At 37.4% G+C, this 15917-nt stretch overlaps 1 protein-coding gene across 6 annotated transcripts in view; it reads left to right on the forward strand.

The window, feature by feature from the left end:
* PHACTR4 (phosphatase and actin regulator 4) overlaps positions 1 to 15917 on the forward strand; it is a 99737-nt gene that overhangs the window by 54803 nt on the left and 29017 nt on the right. For 2 of the 6 annotated variants that reach the window (XM_043909453.1, XM_043909455.1), the window contains exon 3: positions 15023 to 15050. The exons of 2 other annotated variants lie outside the window; for them this stretch is intronic. Coding sequence is in view for 2 of the 4 variants with exons in the window: in XM_043909449.1 (XP_043765384.1) it covers positions 2014 to 2059 (46 nt within the window). In the remaining 2 variants the exon portion in view is untranslated. Of the gene's footprint in view, positions 1 to 1198; positions 2060 to 15022; positions 15051 to 15917 lie in introns of those variants that run through there. 2 more of the 6 variants (XM_043909450.1, XM_043909449.1) reach the window with 2 other exon arrangements.

Here is a 15917-nt window from a genome sequence, read left to right on the forward strand (position 1 = left end):
AAATTATTAGTTCCCCCTTTACCATCAGATGTTAAATTCATTAAGTTGTATCCTTAATATTTATGTATTTGGCTGTATATAAATTAGTTATATCTGAATAAAAGAAAAATCAGCATGCAGGCTGACCCTTCCATTGCTGCCTATGGTGATTGTCGCAGCATGCAGGGCTCAGTTCAGTTCAGTTCAGTCACTCAGTCATGTCTGACTCTTTGCAACTCCATGGACTGCAGCTCGCCAGGCATCCCTGTCCATCACTGACTTCCAGAGCTTACTCAAACTCACGTCCATCGAGTCAGTGATGCCATCCAACCATCTCGTCCTCTGTCGTCCCCTTCTCCTCCCACCTTCACTCTTTCCCAGCATCAGGGTCTTTTCAAATGAGTCAGTTCTTCGCACCAGATGGCCAAAGTATTGGAGTTTCAGCTTCAGCATCAGTCCTTCCAATGAACACCCAGGACTGATTTCCTTTCCCATGGACTGGTTGGATCTCCTTGCAGTCCAAGGGACTCTCAAGAGTCTTCTCCAACACCACAGTTCAAAAGCATCAATTCTTCGGCACTCAGCTTTCTTTATAGTCCAGTGCTCACATCCATACATGACAACTGGAAAAACCATAGTTTTGACTAGACAGACCTTTGTTGGCAAAGTAATGTTTCTGCCTTTTCCTATGCTGTCTAGGTTTTTCATAGCTTTTTTCCCAAAGAGCAAAGCATCTTTTAATTTCATGGCTGCAGTCACCATCCACAGTAATTTTGGAGCCCAGGAAAGTAAAGTCTGTCACTGTTTCCATTGTTTCCCCATCTATTTGTCATGAAGCGATGGGGCTGGATGCCATGATCTTAGTTTTCTGAATGTTGAGTTATAAGCCAGCTTTTTCACTCTCCTCTTTCACTTTCATCAAGAGGCTCTTTAGTTCTTCTTCACTTTCTGCCTTAAGGGTGGTGACATCTGCATATCTGAGGTTATTGGTATTTCTCCCAGCAAGCTTGATTCCTCAAGATTATTATTGAACTTAAGCAGAAAGAGAAGTACTACAAGTTGTTGTTGTTCCATTGCTAAGTCATGTCTGACTCTTTTGTGACCCCATGGACTTTAAGCCCTCCAGGCTCCTCTATCCGTAGGATTTCCCAGGCAAGAATACTGGAGTGAGTTGCCTTCTCCAAGAGATCTTCTCAACCCAGAGATCAAACCCACATCTTCTGCATTGACAGGTGGATTCTTTACCATTGAGTCACTAGGGAAACCTGAAGTATTATGTAATATCTTAGAAATGTTTATTTCAATTTGACTATTTTAGTAAGCCAGATTTTTCAGATATATTTCTTTTTATTTTTAGAAAAAGTCTATTTAGTTCTAAAGTATTGTTCCTAATGTTATTAATTCCCAGTACACAAATCTCATTCTTCTCTGAGTATGCTCTCACAGGTAGGAAATACAGTTTTAGGGCAAGCAGTGAAGAGTCAGAATGGTCTGATTTTGAGGCAAGCCTGTGTCTAGAACACACCTTTGAGTGGACTTCTGCTCCCATCAGCCTGCTTATGCATAACCCTGATGTTTTTTGTGTGATTAAATTAAAATTAAATTAAAGTCTTTGGTAGTCTCGCTTTGTTACTGGGAGTCTGGGACGTTGTAAGCCAGCTCAGTGTCAGGAAAAGTAGGTGTGGACTTTCAGGGCTGTGCCTCTCCGCAACCAGAATGTGGTTGGCAGTCTCCGCCCCTTCCTGCCCTGGAGCTCTTCACAGTGTGCACTCTGGAATGACAGGCATTCCTGCGTGGAGAGAGCCAGCGCGAAGGCATATTTGTGAGAACCACCAGTGCCTGGCCCGGGCGGGATACAGGGAACCAGAAACTCCCACAGATTAACTGCCCTGGTGGCGTGTCCGTGTCCTGATGTCTGGCGGTGACACTGCGAGAGGAGTGCACGACCCCTCCTTATGTGGATTTATCATTTAAGAAAAGTTTGCTTCGGTCCGGGACAATTTGCTGTTGTGAGACACATCAGACAACATAATCATGGGGCAAGCTGACATCTCCAGACCGGTAAATCCAGATGGAGCTGGTGAGTAATAGAAGGCAACGAAACAAAATCTTGACAGAGGCAAGGCAGATTTACAGGTGAAGTTGAATATTTTATAGGAATTTGAATGTGAGGATTTTGATGTTTTTAACTTTAGGATGTTTAATCACTTTGTGAAGAGTAAATGAAGAAATATAAGTTAATTTTTCATTCAGTTATATTAATTTACAAGTCATAGTTTTGTTTTACTGGATCCTTTTGGACTTTTAAGATAATATTGCTAGTAAACCATCTGTTAATTTCTTACCCTTGCAGAAAATAAGTGCTCCAGGAACTCGTGGTGTTTAGAAGTCAGTGGTGTTTTACTGCTGTTTTACAGGACTTGAACTGTTGATATATACATGTGGTATAGAACTAGAATTGTTGACTTCTATAAACAGGACATGTTTTGTTTTGGTTTGATTTGTTTTTTTGGCCGTGGCATGAGGGATCTTAGTTCCCGAACCAGTTCCACTATGCCCCCTACAGTGGAAGCACAGAATCCTAACCACTGGGCTGCCGGGGAATTCCCAACAGGACAATTTTTAAGATTTGAGTTAATTTTTTAGACTCAGTTGTACATTTTCAAATAAGTCTCAGGCTTCTTCCATTGTGCTGGTGTTTCCGTTTCTCATAAGGCAACACTTGGTGTAAACATTTCTGAAGTCAGTGCTATGCATTTGAAGTGTTATTGTCTCAGAAATAGCTGGAGACCAGGCTGATTATTGTAAGTATAGCCAGAGTTTCAAAGAATATAAGTGAAATGGAAGTTCAGTGTCACTGAGACTCATATTCCTAACATTGTGGGGTTTTGTATAAGATGAAGATGGAAAGGTGGAAAAGATAGATTTAAGTGGATATTCATTAAAGGGTTGTTAAATATAAACAGAGTGGGGAAAAACCTGTGAATCATTTCTTGACATTATACTTTTTTTAAAAAAGGTTTATACCTTCTTATACCTTCTCTTTGATTTATGAAGCACCATAAAATATGTTCAGTCCCAGACTACTTTTTTTTTCCCCAGAAATAAAAAATGTTAGTGATTTTAAAGAAAGCCATGAAGTGTGGGAACACAGGTAACAGTCCCAAATGTGTCGTGTGATTTAATGTAATTTCATTTGTAGAGGTGTATTTTCCCCTGAGAACTTGCCAGACGAAATTCCTACAAAGTAATTTTCATGTTTTATTGAAACTTGGGCATGTCAATTGCAAAGTAAGCCATTCAGCCACAGATTTTTAGAACTGAAATCAGAACTTGACTGACTTTACTTTGCTCACCAGGGCTGAGTCCATATCAATTCAGTAGCTCACTTTTTTTTCTTAAAGAAATATTTTATAGGTAGAAAAGGGTATAGAGGAAAATATAAAGGACCCTCTGGGGCTTCTACTTATCTTAAGAGATGAAATTAAAAATGGAGATATTTCCCTCCCATCCCCTCTTCTATGCCCACATTCCCTTATGATAGCATTTTGCTTCTTTGCTCCCAGAGGTAACCACTCACCAGAATTTAGTCAATTCCCTTTTGGGCCTCTAAATTTTCCTGTGGTTTCTACTACAAAGATAGTTCTTTGTTAATAAGTCAGGATATAAATCATGCTAGGCATTTATCTATGAGATGGAAATGAAAAGTCTTTGAAAAGCAAGAAATGGGTAAGCAGATGCAACTTACTAATGAGTGGTGATATTTATGCAGAATGCCCATTTAACATCTACTACTAAACAAAAAATTTCATCTCAATAGATAAAATTTGTAATCTTTTCTGCCTATAAGAAAAGTAGGACTCATCACTCATCATTCATCAGTTTTTCTGCCTACCAACAACCCTAATAAAAGATTTCTGAAGTAGAGATTTCCCTGATGGCCTAGTGGTTACAATTCTGGGTTTTCACTGCTATGATCTGGGTTTAATTCCTGGTTCTTGAACTGAGATCCTACAAGACGCACAGTGTAGCCGGGAAAAAAAAGACCTATGAAGAAGAAATAGAGATCACTCGTTACCTAACTAAGGCTTTTATATTCTGAGTTTAATTTTTGGATTTTATTTCCTATTATCTATGCAGTTCAAAGGTAACAATAAGCTATTTTCATGGACAGACTTCATTTTATCATTTATAATTTGGGATGTATTAAATTTGAGCAAATCAGGACCAGGTGTTGACGGCTCAACATTGATGACTTTGAGAACTATACCATTACTATAAAGTCTTTTACCAAATATAACAGTTTCTTCATGAAATTTTAAAAGCATTTCAATGGGTAGGTGTCTGGTAAGAATATTTTACCAGATTCTTTGAAAAGATAAATGTAGAAAGTAAATTAAGACCTAAGTCGTTCGTTCAAAGTTCTCGGCCTGTAATATAGAAGTTAGTTTTGAGCTTCAAACTTGATGGTACTGGGTTTGGCAAGCCAAGTGATGCAAAAATAAATGAATGAATGTATTGATTTCTTATTATTTTCAAGGCACTGTGAATGTGGCAGACTCTATGGGTATAATTCCTGTCTGTGCCTTTCAGAAGTTCACTTTCTAGTTAAGAATTTATAATACTGGGGCTTCCCTGGTGGCTCAGTGGTAAAGAATCTGCCTGCCAATGCAGGAAACACAGCTTCAGTCCCTGATCCAGGAAGATCCCACATTCCGCGGAGCAGCCAAGCCCGTGCACCACATCTGGTGAGCCTGTGCTGCAGAGCCCAGGAGCTGCAGCTTCTGAAGCTGGAGCGCCTGGAGCCCCCGTGCTCCCCAACAAGAAAAGCCACCGCAGTGAGAAGCCCGAGTACCTCAAGTACCACAACGAGAGTAGCCCCTGCTTGCCGCAACTAGAGAAAAGCCTGCGCAGAAACAAAGACCCAGCACACCCAAAAACAAACAAATAAATACATTTTTAAAGAATGTAAAATATTAAAATTTTTACGTATTTTAAAATTTGTATAAGACGTATTCCATTTTTTAAGGTTATTAGACACCCATGGCTTATAATGGAAGTATCAAGGTGTTAACCAAGAAGCGTCTGCTTTCAAATAAATAATCTTTGCAGGAGAACTCATATGCAAATTTATGAGATGTTATGTAAAGTAAAAATAAGTATTTTTACTGTAGGTTCTTTCTAACAGGTGAGCCAATAGAGAATTTAAATGCAGAATAAGACTTTATGCTGTGGTGTCCATTCAAGGACATAAAGGAAATAGTTTTCCTCAGCAGTTTCTATTAAAAAAATCCTAAAATGAAATATATCTATAGGAGAGGTCTGTAGGTTTACTGAGATAGGGACTTCCCTGGCAGTCCAGTGGTTAAAACTCCATGTTCCCACAGTGGGAGGCACAGATTCGATCACTGATTGAGGAACTAAGATCCTGTAAGCCATGCTCTGACCAAAAATAAAAATTACTGAGATAAAACTTTCAAATAATACTCTGTAATTCTCAATGTAAAAGCTGTTTCTGTGTTCACTGGAATCCTTTACTATGTTATCATATTAAAACAAACAGCAAATTATCACATGTCCCTAAATTAGGAACAAAGAATTTTAATAAATTCTACCCAACCATTTAGTCTAGAATTTCCTTCTCTTTCTGCCTTTCCATTCCCCCGTCTAGCTCTTTTTTGTTTGGCCCCATCGTGTACCTCTCACTCACTAATCGCCCTCTTCCCCCTGCCACTTTTCCTTTGTATAAGGATCTGCTGCATCAAAAGATATTGTACTTTCATATTTTCTCTTTCCTTCATTCTGTTTCCATCAGTATTTGATTTATTTTGCTCTGAAATTTGTTGTTGTGGGTTCTTAGACATGAAAATAGGAGTGGTTTGGGGAAAGGTGCTTTAGAAATAATACTGTTATTTGGAAGCAATGTCAGTAAAGGGATTGGCGGATGAACAAATTTTAATATAGTTATATAACAATATTAACATGGAAATGAATAATAGATGGACTAATTAAAAATAAACTTCTTCACTTGAAAGAACACTTGGCACTACTTGGTCATCAGAATTATCAGACGTTTCTCATACCTATCTAGACCTAAAAATAAATGCTTCTAAGAAAGAAGGGAAAGGATTACTTTCTTCACGTGATGCAAGACTCAGGAGAAAGTGATAGGGGTCTGTCATGAATGCCTTAAAGGAGTTTCTGTTGTTATTGAATGTAGAATACCAATCAAAAATTATTTTCTGAATAGCCGATTGTCACAATAATGTATTCCTTCTTTCTACTTGCTGATTAATTTTGAGAGGTTTAAAGTTTTTTTCCATGAGAGAATATATTATCTGGCACCTCACTATAAAAACTTTCAACTTGCAACTTTTATCAAAAAATTACACACATCCAATTTGCCAGAGTAAAGCACCATAATTTCTTGGTGCAATTATGGTAAAAGAACTGTTTTCCTAGAGTTGGAATCTCAGACCTAATTGTACCTGCAGGTACAGAGAGAGGTACAGAAGAGAGCTGTCTTCTTGAGTGCTTTCCCAATTCTATTTCGCAAAGGTCAGAACGATGCAGTATTTCCAAGGGAAGTTATGGGCCTGTTGCAGACAAAGCCTGCTTTGTTCATTAGTGGCAGGTTTTGCTTTCTGTAATTTTGTTGCAGTTTTCTAAAACAGTTTTTTAAATCCAATAATAATCCTCTTTTTGAAGGCAAAAGCAAGTATAAGTACAAAAGTGTAAGTACCATAAATTAGTGTTCTCCATTTACAGAGTTCTAATGCTGTTAAAATGCTTGTATAAAAGCAAGATCTGTTTCAAGTTAGATGGGCATAAAAGGAAATTAAACAGAATCATGAGATTATAAAAGTAATTGGTCACAATATATGTGTAAATCAGATCATTATGCTGTATTCCTTGAACTTAAAAAAGATGATTGGTGCCTCTTGATAATGGAATATGTGTATCTCATTGCACAAAGCTATGTTGTTTTTTTTTTAAAGCTATGTATTTTTAAGTTTTGCACAATAACTGATTATTAAAAGCTTTGTGGGTAAAAGGAGAATTTTCTACACTTCAAATTCTATATATTTTTAAAAACTCAATAAGGTATAAGAAATAGATCTCAAACTAAAAGACAGTCCCAGTAAGTTTGTTGCTTATTACTAAACCTAGTGAAGGGCAGTGGGTAACTAAGACTGTCTTGAAAACTAAGTTATCGGTCAACTACAGTTGCCTGTGCCTTAACTTGCCTTCCAACTTGGATGACTAAGAATTGGCTGTACATCAGATTCTAAGATGAACTAGGCTTACTGTTTAACCCTGTTTTATCCTTTATCTCTAGCAAGTAATGTAGGTATAATATGTATCCAAGCAACTAGTTAATGGATACTTTATCTGAAGATGAAAAGTGCTAAGTAATTTTTTAATAATACTATACGTTTATTTACAAATCACCTCAGAAATTCATCTGGATCAGCTGAGCCTGAGCTAAAAACATTGAGTTAAATACTGACCAGGAAAAAACTGAGGGTTGAAGAGCGAACTGCTAGAACTCTACATAATACATAAGAAATAAGTCTAGGACTTCCCTTGTGGCCCAGGGGTTAAGAATCTGCTTTGCGGTGTAGGGGACACACATTCAATCCCTGGTCCGAGAGGATCCCACGTGCTATAGAGCAGCTAAGCCTGTGTGCCACAACTACTGAAGCCTTCATACTCCAGGGCCCATGAACCTCAACTGCTGAGCCCGTGGGCTGCAGCTCCTGAAGCCCATGCACCTGGAGCCTGTGCTCCACAGCGGAGAAGCCACGGCAATGCGAAAGCCCCCAGTGTGCAGCAACCAGAGAGCAGGCCCCACTCACGCACCTAGAGAAAGCCAGCACTGCAACAAGGACCCAGCACAGCCAAAAGTAATACATAGTTTAATTAGTTACATTTACAAAAAGAAACAAGTCAATGAAATGTGAGGTGCTACAACTTGAAGGAGGGAGTAAGCAGTTTAAGCACTGGGGCACAGTTTCAAGATACTATTGAAGCTTCAAACTCCAGACTCTAATTTAGTTAGGTATCTTGCACTCCTAACCTCCACCCCCTCCAGAAAGCACCAGGACCTCCACAGCTTTCCTAGTGGCCTGCAGCTACGTGACTTCTTTGGAACACACAACCATAAAACTATAAGCAGCATTCTACACCCTGTTTTCTGGCAAACAAAGGGAAACATGAGGGAAACCACCTTCTTTTGGCTCTCATGGAAAACAGAATGGGACCATAAACACATTTTAAGTTCCGTAATTAATTTAAACAGAAACAATGAGACCCAAATGTGACTCCTGTATTTCTTCTGTGAAATTGATAATAGGAGGGAGATGGTCGTAAAATCAGAGTTGTTGAGAACAAATGTTTGATTGATGTGCAAATTCACTTATGAGTGGTTTCAAACTCATGCTCTCAGTTCTTTATTTAGGAGTACAGAGACAATATTTGAGGTGTAATTGTATCATTAAAATTTTTAGAAATGGTTTCTAGACATCTGAATTATACTTTTTGTTGTATCATTTATTCATCCATCGGTTTTCTTTCTTTCTACTGCAATTTTCTAAGTGGTGCAATTGAATTTTCTTCATGTCAGACAAAAATTCGTAGTAAGAAACCTGAACAGTTTTAAAGCTTTCAAGAATGCTACGGAGATTAGTGACTTCAATTAGATCTAATCAGCCACCCCTATCAAGGATTTGTGCATACTTTAAAACCCTTCATTCCACAGCTGAAAAGCTTACACCTGGTGAATTTAGATTACCGTTAACTTTGTTCTCTAGCTTCATGTATCACTATTCCAGATGCCAAAAAAAATGGCCTTGAATGGTTTAATTTGCTTAATACTTCAGACTGTGATTTTTATGTGGTAAATAATTTATTTTTATAGGAACCTAATGTTTAGGAAGAGTTGTTTTCCATTGTGTATTTATGTATATGCTGAACTTTATTAACTGTCATGGGCTCCCACTTTCAAAGTGAATTTGTTTTTGTTCCAATTATAAAAGCCATCCATGTTCATTGTAAAGGAAAAACACACACACACAAAATATAAGAAGCTAGAAAGGAGAAAAGCAAATATCCTGTAATCCTACCATCAAATTATGTTTACATTTTAGACTTCCTTCCATTCTCCTTTTTAACGTATGGTATAGTTTAGATAATGTAATATGTGTAAGTGTATACCCTGTTTTTAACCTTGGATTATTAATTACTCTAGAAACCTAGTTTTAATAATTATATATTGTTTTATATAAGATTTTCAGTTTATTTATATACCCATCGTTATACATTACGATACTCACGATTATATACTGCTCTAAAACTGTCATGGAGAAGGAAATGGCAACCCATTCCAGCATTCTTGCCTGGGAAATCCCATAGACAGAGAAGCCTAGTAGGCTACAGTCCATGGGGTCGCAAGAAAAGAAAAAAATAAATAAATAAATAAATAACACTGTCAGAAATAATATCTTTAGGCAGCTTCCATCTTCCAAAGCTGAGTCTACTAGATTTTTGTGTGAATGTTAATGAGAACTTAAGCTTTTTGATCCTGGCCCCTCTAGTTCTAAATAATACTTCGTTAGTTTTTGTTTTTGTTTTTAAAGAAGAATATATGCCCAAGTGGAGTTTGATAATGGGAGGCTAATACCTGTTTCATACTCTGCAGAGTTGGATTTAGGCGGATGCTGAGTAGGAAAGCCAAAGAATGTTATTGTAAGTCACTTTCAGTCAGCTACCTTCCCTTCTTGGGAGTGAGTATTCTTGAATGTAAGTAGGGAAGGCTTGACTGGCTACCTCTTACTACCATTTAATTCCTTAAAGATCCTACTCTTCATATGTAGGACATGTGATGGAATCAAGTTTTTGTGAATTCCCTCTGGTATCAGTATAGTTGATTTTGGGGGGAAAAGAGGTGATTTACCCCTTTCCCTTTTCAATAAGAATGATTAATCTGCTTCTCTTTCTTCTTTTTCTGAAATTTTTCATGCATGAGAACACTCCCTTGATTCAGAATTTCTTTCTTTCAGCAGGCACCTAAGCAAAGAGTACATGGGAATAACTTTATCAACACTTCATTTTAATCAGCTATAGGTGTTACTTTTGAATAATGGCTGAAGGTTGTTTCTAGAGCACTCTTAAACTAGTCTCCTCTAGAAATGCCTAAGAGTGTGGCTTCAGAGTCCTCTCTCCCACGTGTCTTATCAACAACGTGAAGAATCTGTTTCAACTTGAAGCAGAATCTTTTTTTGTTTTAAGCTGTGCCACAGTGGCATGTGGGATCTTAGTTCCCCTACCAGGGTTCAAACCCACGCCCGCTTCCCTGGGAGTACAGAGTCTTAACTACTGGACTGCCAGGAAAGTCCTGAAACAAGATGTAGAGAAATAAGATGCACAACAGTCAGTGAAGAAAGACTCCAAATGCAGGAGATGATTCATGAATAAGAAAGAGAAATCTATAATCCAGTGTAGAAATAGTGTACAATAATGATCTGAATCATAAAAATTGATTGCTATATCCAAAGTAATAAGTCCATTTTTTTCCTGTTCTTTTTTTCCCTTTTTTTTCAATAAGTTCATTTTTAAAATTTATTTTTTAATTGGAGGAAAATTGCTTTACAGTGTTGTGTTGGTTTTTGCCATAAAACTAATGCAGATCAGTTTTATATATATATATATATATTATATATATTCCCTCCCTCTTGAACCTCCCTCTCTTCCAACCATCCCACCCCTCTAGGTCATCACAGAGCACCAGGCTGGTTTCCCTGTGTTACATAGCAACTTCTCCCCTAGCTATCTGTTTTACATATATTTCTATGTCAATGCAACTTTCTCAGTTTGTCCCACCGTCTCCTTCTCTGTGTCCACAAGTCTGTTCTCTACGCGTGCATCTTAATTCCTTCCCTGCAGATAGTTTCATCAGTACCATTTTTCTAGATTCCATATATACGCATTAATATACAATACTTGTTTTTCTTTATCCATTCTTGTTTTTCTTTATCCATTCATCATGTTCTTTATCCATCATGTTGATGGACATCTAGGTTGCTTTCATGTCCTGGCTATTGTAAATAATGCTGCCAAAGTCATGACTTCTAACAGAAATGAACAAATGATTGATAAAGTACCTGTTGAAATTTGAAGTCATTATAAGTGGGTGACAAATTAGTTTATGTGCTGTCTCTCAGTTGTGTCCAATTCCTTGTAACCCCATGGACTGTAGCCCACCAGCCTCCTCTGTCCATGAGATTATCCCAGCAGGAATACTGGAGTGGGTTGCCATTTCCTCCTCCAGGGGATCTTCCCAACCCAGGGATCAAACCAAAGTCTCCTGCATCTCCTGCATTAGCAGGCGGATTCTTTACCACTGAGCCACCTGGGAAGCCCAAATTAGTTTATAAGGAAGCTTTAATAAGATACCTAGCTTTATTATCTGTACCCTTTATATATTTTGATAGAAAGTATCCAAAGAATGAAACATAAAACAAAAAGCAGTCCAATGGTAGGGAGGAGGGGGACGAGAAAACCAATGAAATGACATGTATAAATAAATTTAAAAACTCAATCCCCAACTGAAACTACTGTACCCAGTGAAAATATCCTTCAAAAAAGATGGAATAAAATTATTTTACTTGGAAGTGGAGAATTGCAGGAAGAAATGAAGAATATCTGAAAAAGCAAGTATGCAGGAAATACAAAAGAATAGTATTTGTTAAAACCACAATAATGTTTTCTATGGTTTATTGTTATATGTATGTATAAGTAAAATATGACAACATGAATAATGGAGTTGAAATGTAAGGTTCTTGCATTGTTTTATATATTGTGGAAGTACTACCTTAAATGTAGACTGTAAGTCGAGGATGCACAGAACAAATGAGGCAAATGGAAAATAAACAGCAAAATGGCAGACCAGCTGTGTGTAAAAGCATTAGGTATAAATGAACTGAACATTCTAAAAGACAACAGTTTCAAACTAGAGAGAAAAACAAAGTAAAGATGTTATTAAAGCAATGTAGAGAATTTCATAATGATAAAAGGGTCAATTCAACAGGAAGATACAGTTTTAAAGTATATAAAGCTAGAATTAATAGAAGTAAGGAGATCTACTTTCATAGGTAGAAATATCAACATACCTCTCTCAGTAACTGATAGAACAAGCTGACAACATATCAAAAAGAATATTTATTAATGATTTGTATAACATGATTAACCAACCTGACATAACTGGCTTATATATAGACCACTACACTCACTAACTGAACAACACGCTATATTCCCAAGTACACATGGAACATGGTATGTTATAAATCTAGAGAAGAAAAAGAAAAAAAATTAATAATAAGTGGCTAGTCTCTAAAAAAATTAATAAATGACTAATTCTCTTTAAAATCTAGGGAAAAAATTAAACTTTTTATTTATTTATAATTTAAATTTTGTCTGAGTCTAGGAAACACAGGGAAGATCCTCCCAATTCTTCTGTAGGAATAATTTACCTGAGTCGGAAACTCTGGAATGGTGCCATGATTTTCTGGTTTATTTTTCTTCAACAAAGAATTAGGTTACATGCAGATAATGTCTGTCTCTGTCTCTCTTGACATGCAAAAGCTTTCCAGATAGTATCTGAATTTGAATTTAGCATCCTGACTGATTATAAGAATCACCCGGGAAATTTTTTGAAAACAGATTTCTAGGGCCCACCTCCTGCAGATTCCATGTTTTGAAAAGGCAGCTGAACTGATTGCAAGTATTTGAACAGATTTGGGAGTCACGAAAATAATGTTCTGTTTGTCATGAAAATGAGGAGGAGAGAAGGGAGAATGTGAAAATATGGAAAGGAGAATGTGAGAATATGAATGAATTGGGGATAATAGTAACTGGGTTAGCACTGGGTGTGGCTGAGCCTCACTGCATGATGCAAGAGGCATACCCGCTTCTAAAAGTTTTATGGATGTGAAGATTAAGCATATTTGCATAAAGCATCAAAGAAAAAAACTGCTGTCTTTGCTTTTTGTGTTAGTGACTGGATGGCAGATGCATTCCTTTTTATCATTAGCTGTTGGTATTTTGCAGATACACTGTGACTTAATATAAACTGAACTTATTTTGAGCTCATATGTTAGCAGGCATAAATATGTTTGAAAGGATATCATGATTTTGTTGCTTTGAATGTATAAGAAAAAGGGGATACATGAATGTGTTGTTCAATATAATGAAGAACTAAAATGGATAAACTAAGTCCTACTTTACAAGGTGAATTCTTGTTCAGTTGTTGTATCCAACTCTTTGTGACCCCATGGACTGCAGCACGCCAGGTTTCCCTGTCCTCCTTTATCTCCTAGAGTTTGCTCAAACTCATGGCCATCCCACCATCTCATCCTCTGTCACCTCCTTCTCTTCCTGCCCTCAATCTTTCCCAGCATCAGGGTCTTTTCCATTGTGTTGACTCTTTGCATCAGGTGTTCAAAGTATTGGAGCTTCAGCATCAGTCCTTGCAGTAATATTCAGGGTTGATTTCCTTCAGGATTGACTGGTTGGCTCTCCTTGCAGTCCAAGGGACTCTCAAGAGTGTTCTCCAACACCACAGTTCAAAAACATCAATTCTTTGTTACTCAGCCTTCTTTATGGTCCAACTCTCATACCCATATATGACTACTGGAAAAACCTTAGCTTTGACTATACTGACCTTTGTCACAAAGTGATGTCTCTGCTTTTTAATATGCTGTCAAGGTTTGTCACAGCCTTTCTTCCAAGGAGTAAGCATCTTCATTTCATGATTGCAGTCACCATCTGCAGTGATTTTGGAGCCCAAGAAAATAAAATCTACCAGTTTCCACTTTTCCCATCTATTTGCCAAAAAGGTGATTAGGTATCAAAAAGATAGTGGAAGCAGGCTAGATCGGATGTATTTTCATTTTAAGACTTTACAGACAGCAACTTTCTGTGATTTTGTTAACTGCCTTTCTATAAAGCTTTTTGGCTATTTTTCTTTGTAAAAGCATCACATAGCACTTAGAATTTTTACTTTCGCATTGTTAGTTTGAGGGTTTTTTGTTTGTCTTGGCTTGGTTTTTGGTTTTTTATATTATCTTCTCTGTTACTTTTAACCAAACAGGCATTTTCCTGTGTGTCTTTTGGAACTGAGTGAAGTTCAGTCATTGGTTGGGTTAGCAAGAGATTTAAAGTCTCAGTCTATCTCTGCCTCAGTAAGGAAGGCTGATATTTGAGAAAGAACAGCTTATGTTACTTAGCTCCATTCCTGAAAGTGTTATCATTAACATATGTTAAATATTATATAATGAATGCTCTGCAATGTCTTCAGGTCTCACTGACATTCCATAATTGGTAGAATACTGTCTTAGTTAAAGCACTCACTCTTAAAAGCAGTATCACCTGTTCACGCTAGTGCTACTCTTGGTTGTCTGTCCCAGGACAGGAGCAACCAACCTGAAAAAATATGATCCAGTGTTATATTTTATTGCATTTCATGTAAAGAATTAGAATAGTCGAGTCCCAAGATGCCCTCAAGTAAAGACATCAATGGTGTCTTTTTCGTCTCTTGCACTTCAGGAACCGGGCCCCTGTCTTGCCCTTGTCATTTTAGGCAAAGTAATGTATCAGCAGCCATCGCTGCAGTCACTCTAATTACGATTGTGTAAATCTGACCTTTATCAACAGACTTCTCTAGACTCAACACCTATCAACTGAAAAAAGATTGAACTGGGCATGTGTTTCTTTAAAAAATTAATGCTTATTGATTGTATGTTTTCTCTTGTGAAAAAATGTCTATTAAGAGGGTTTTTTTAGTGCCTATATTATGCTCCTTTGTTTCTCCCCACCTCCAAATGCATTATTTGCTTCAAATGTGAAGTTATTTACAATAAATATGTTAACTTATTACGCATGACTATATAGTATGTGACCCTTGATGTATTTCTACAAAGTAAAGGCCTCACTTTAATTCCAGGATTGTTATTCCACATGACTCTTTTTTTTTCTTCTCCTCTAGACTTCTCCAAAGAGCCCTGGGACAGTAGGTGGAGTGCAAAGTTGTATTGTGTTGCCTTCCTGCTTTTTTTTTTGTTGTTGCCTTCCTGCTTTTTATTATTATTATTATTCTTGGCCCAGTCTTGGCTGCTTCTTTTTCTGCCACTAAAGCTCACTCACTAAACCCTGCATGTGTGGTCATTATGAGGGACTCATGGCCTTTCATTTCAGTCCTGCACATTTATCATGTCAGATATGTTTCTTGTCAAATCTTTAGAATCAGTATTGTCCCTAAAGCAATCTTGTGATAAGCAAGCTGAAATCTCATCTCTACTTTACATTTTTCCTTTGTTTTGAAGCATCTCTAACACCCCTGTCCCACCCCCCAAGTCCCTTCCAGTACTCCCAAATTACCTAAGGTCTTTTTTGCAAAGGGAGAAAATAATCTGATAACATACACAAGTAAGTGTTATCCCCTCCCTGACTGTTTATGTCCTGAGAAAGGAGAACAGGGAGAGGGCAGTGTTTTAACAGAGAAAATTACTCAGTCACCCGATGGTGGAATTCTCTGCTTCAGTGACACAAGAGATAGTATTGTTAACTGACCTTCCCCCATGCCAAGAAGCCTACATTGAGGCAAGATCTCCTGCATATTGGGAAGAGATCCACATTTGTGTGTGCATGTGCCTTTAAGAGATTTGAGCTGATTATGATCATCTCATTGAATTTTTGTTCTAAAATGATGTGTCAGCTCCATTTGTTTCTTTTTCCCCTTAGTAATTTATCTGTTATGGATTTTGATGTCTGGTGTCCATGTGATGTCAAGGAGTCTGTCTGCATGATTATTCATCATTGCTCTGATCCTTTCCAACTACCACAGGAAGAGAGGGGAAGGGACATTTTCAAGATTATGTTGA

Source organism: Cervus elaphus, chromosome 8 (assembly GCF_910594005.1).
Source record: "Cervus elaphus chromosome 8, mCerEla1.1, whole genome shotgun sequence".
NCBI classification, from domain to species: Eukaryota; Metazoa; Chordata; class Mammalia; order Artiodactyla; family Cervidae; genus Cervus; species Cervus elaphus.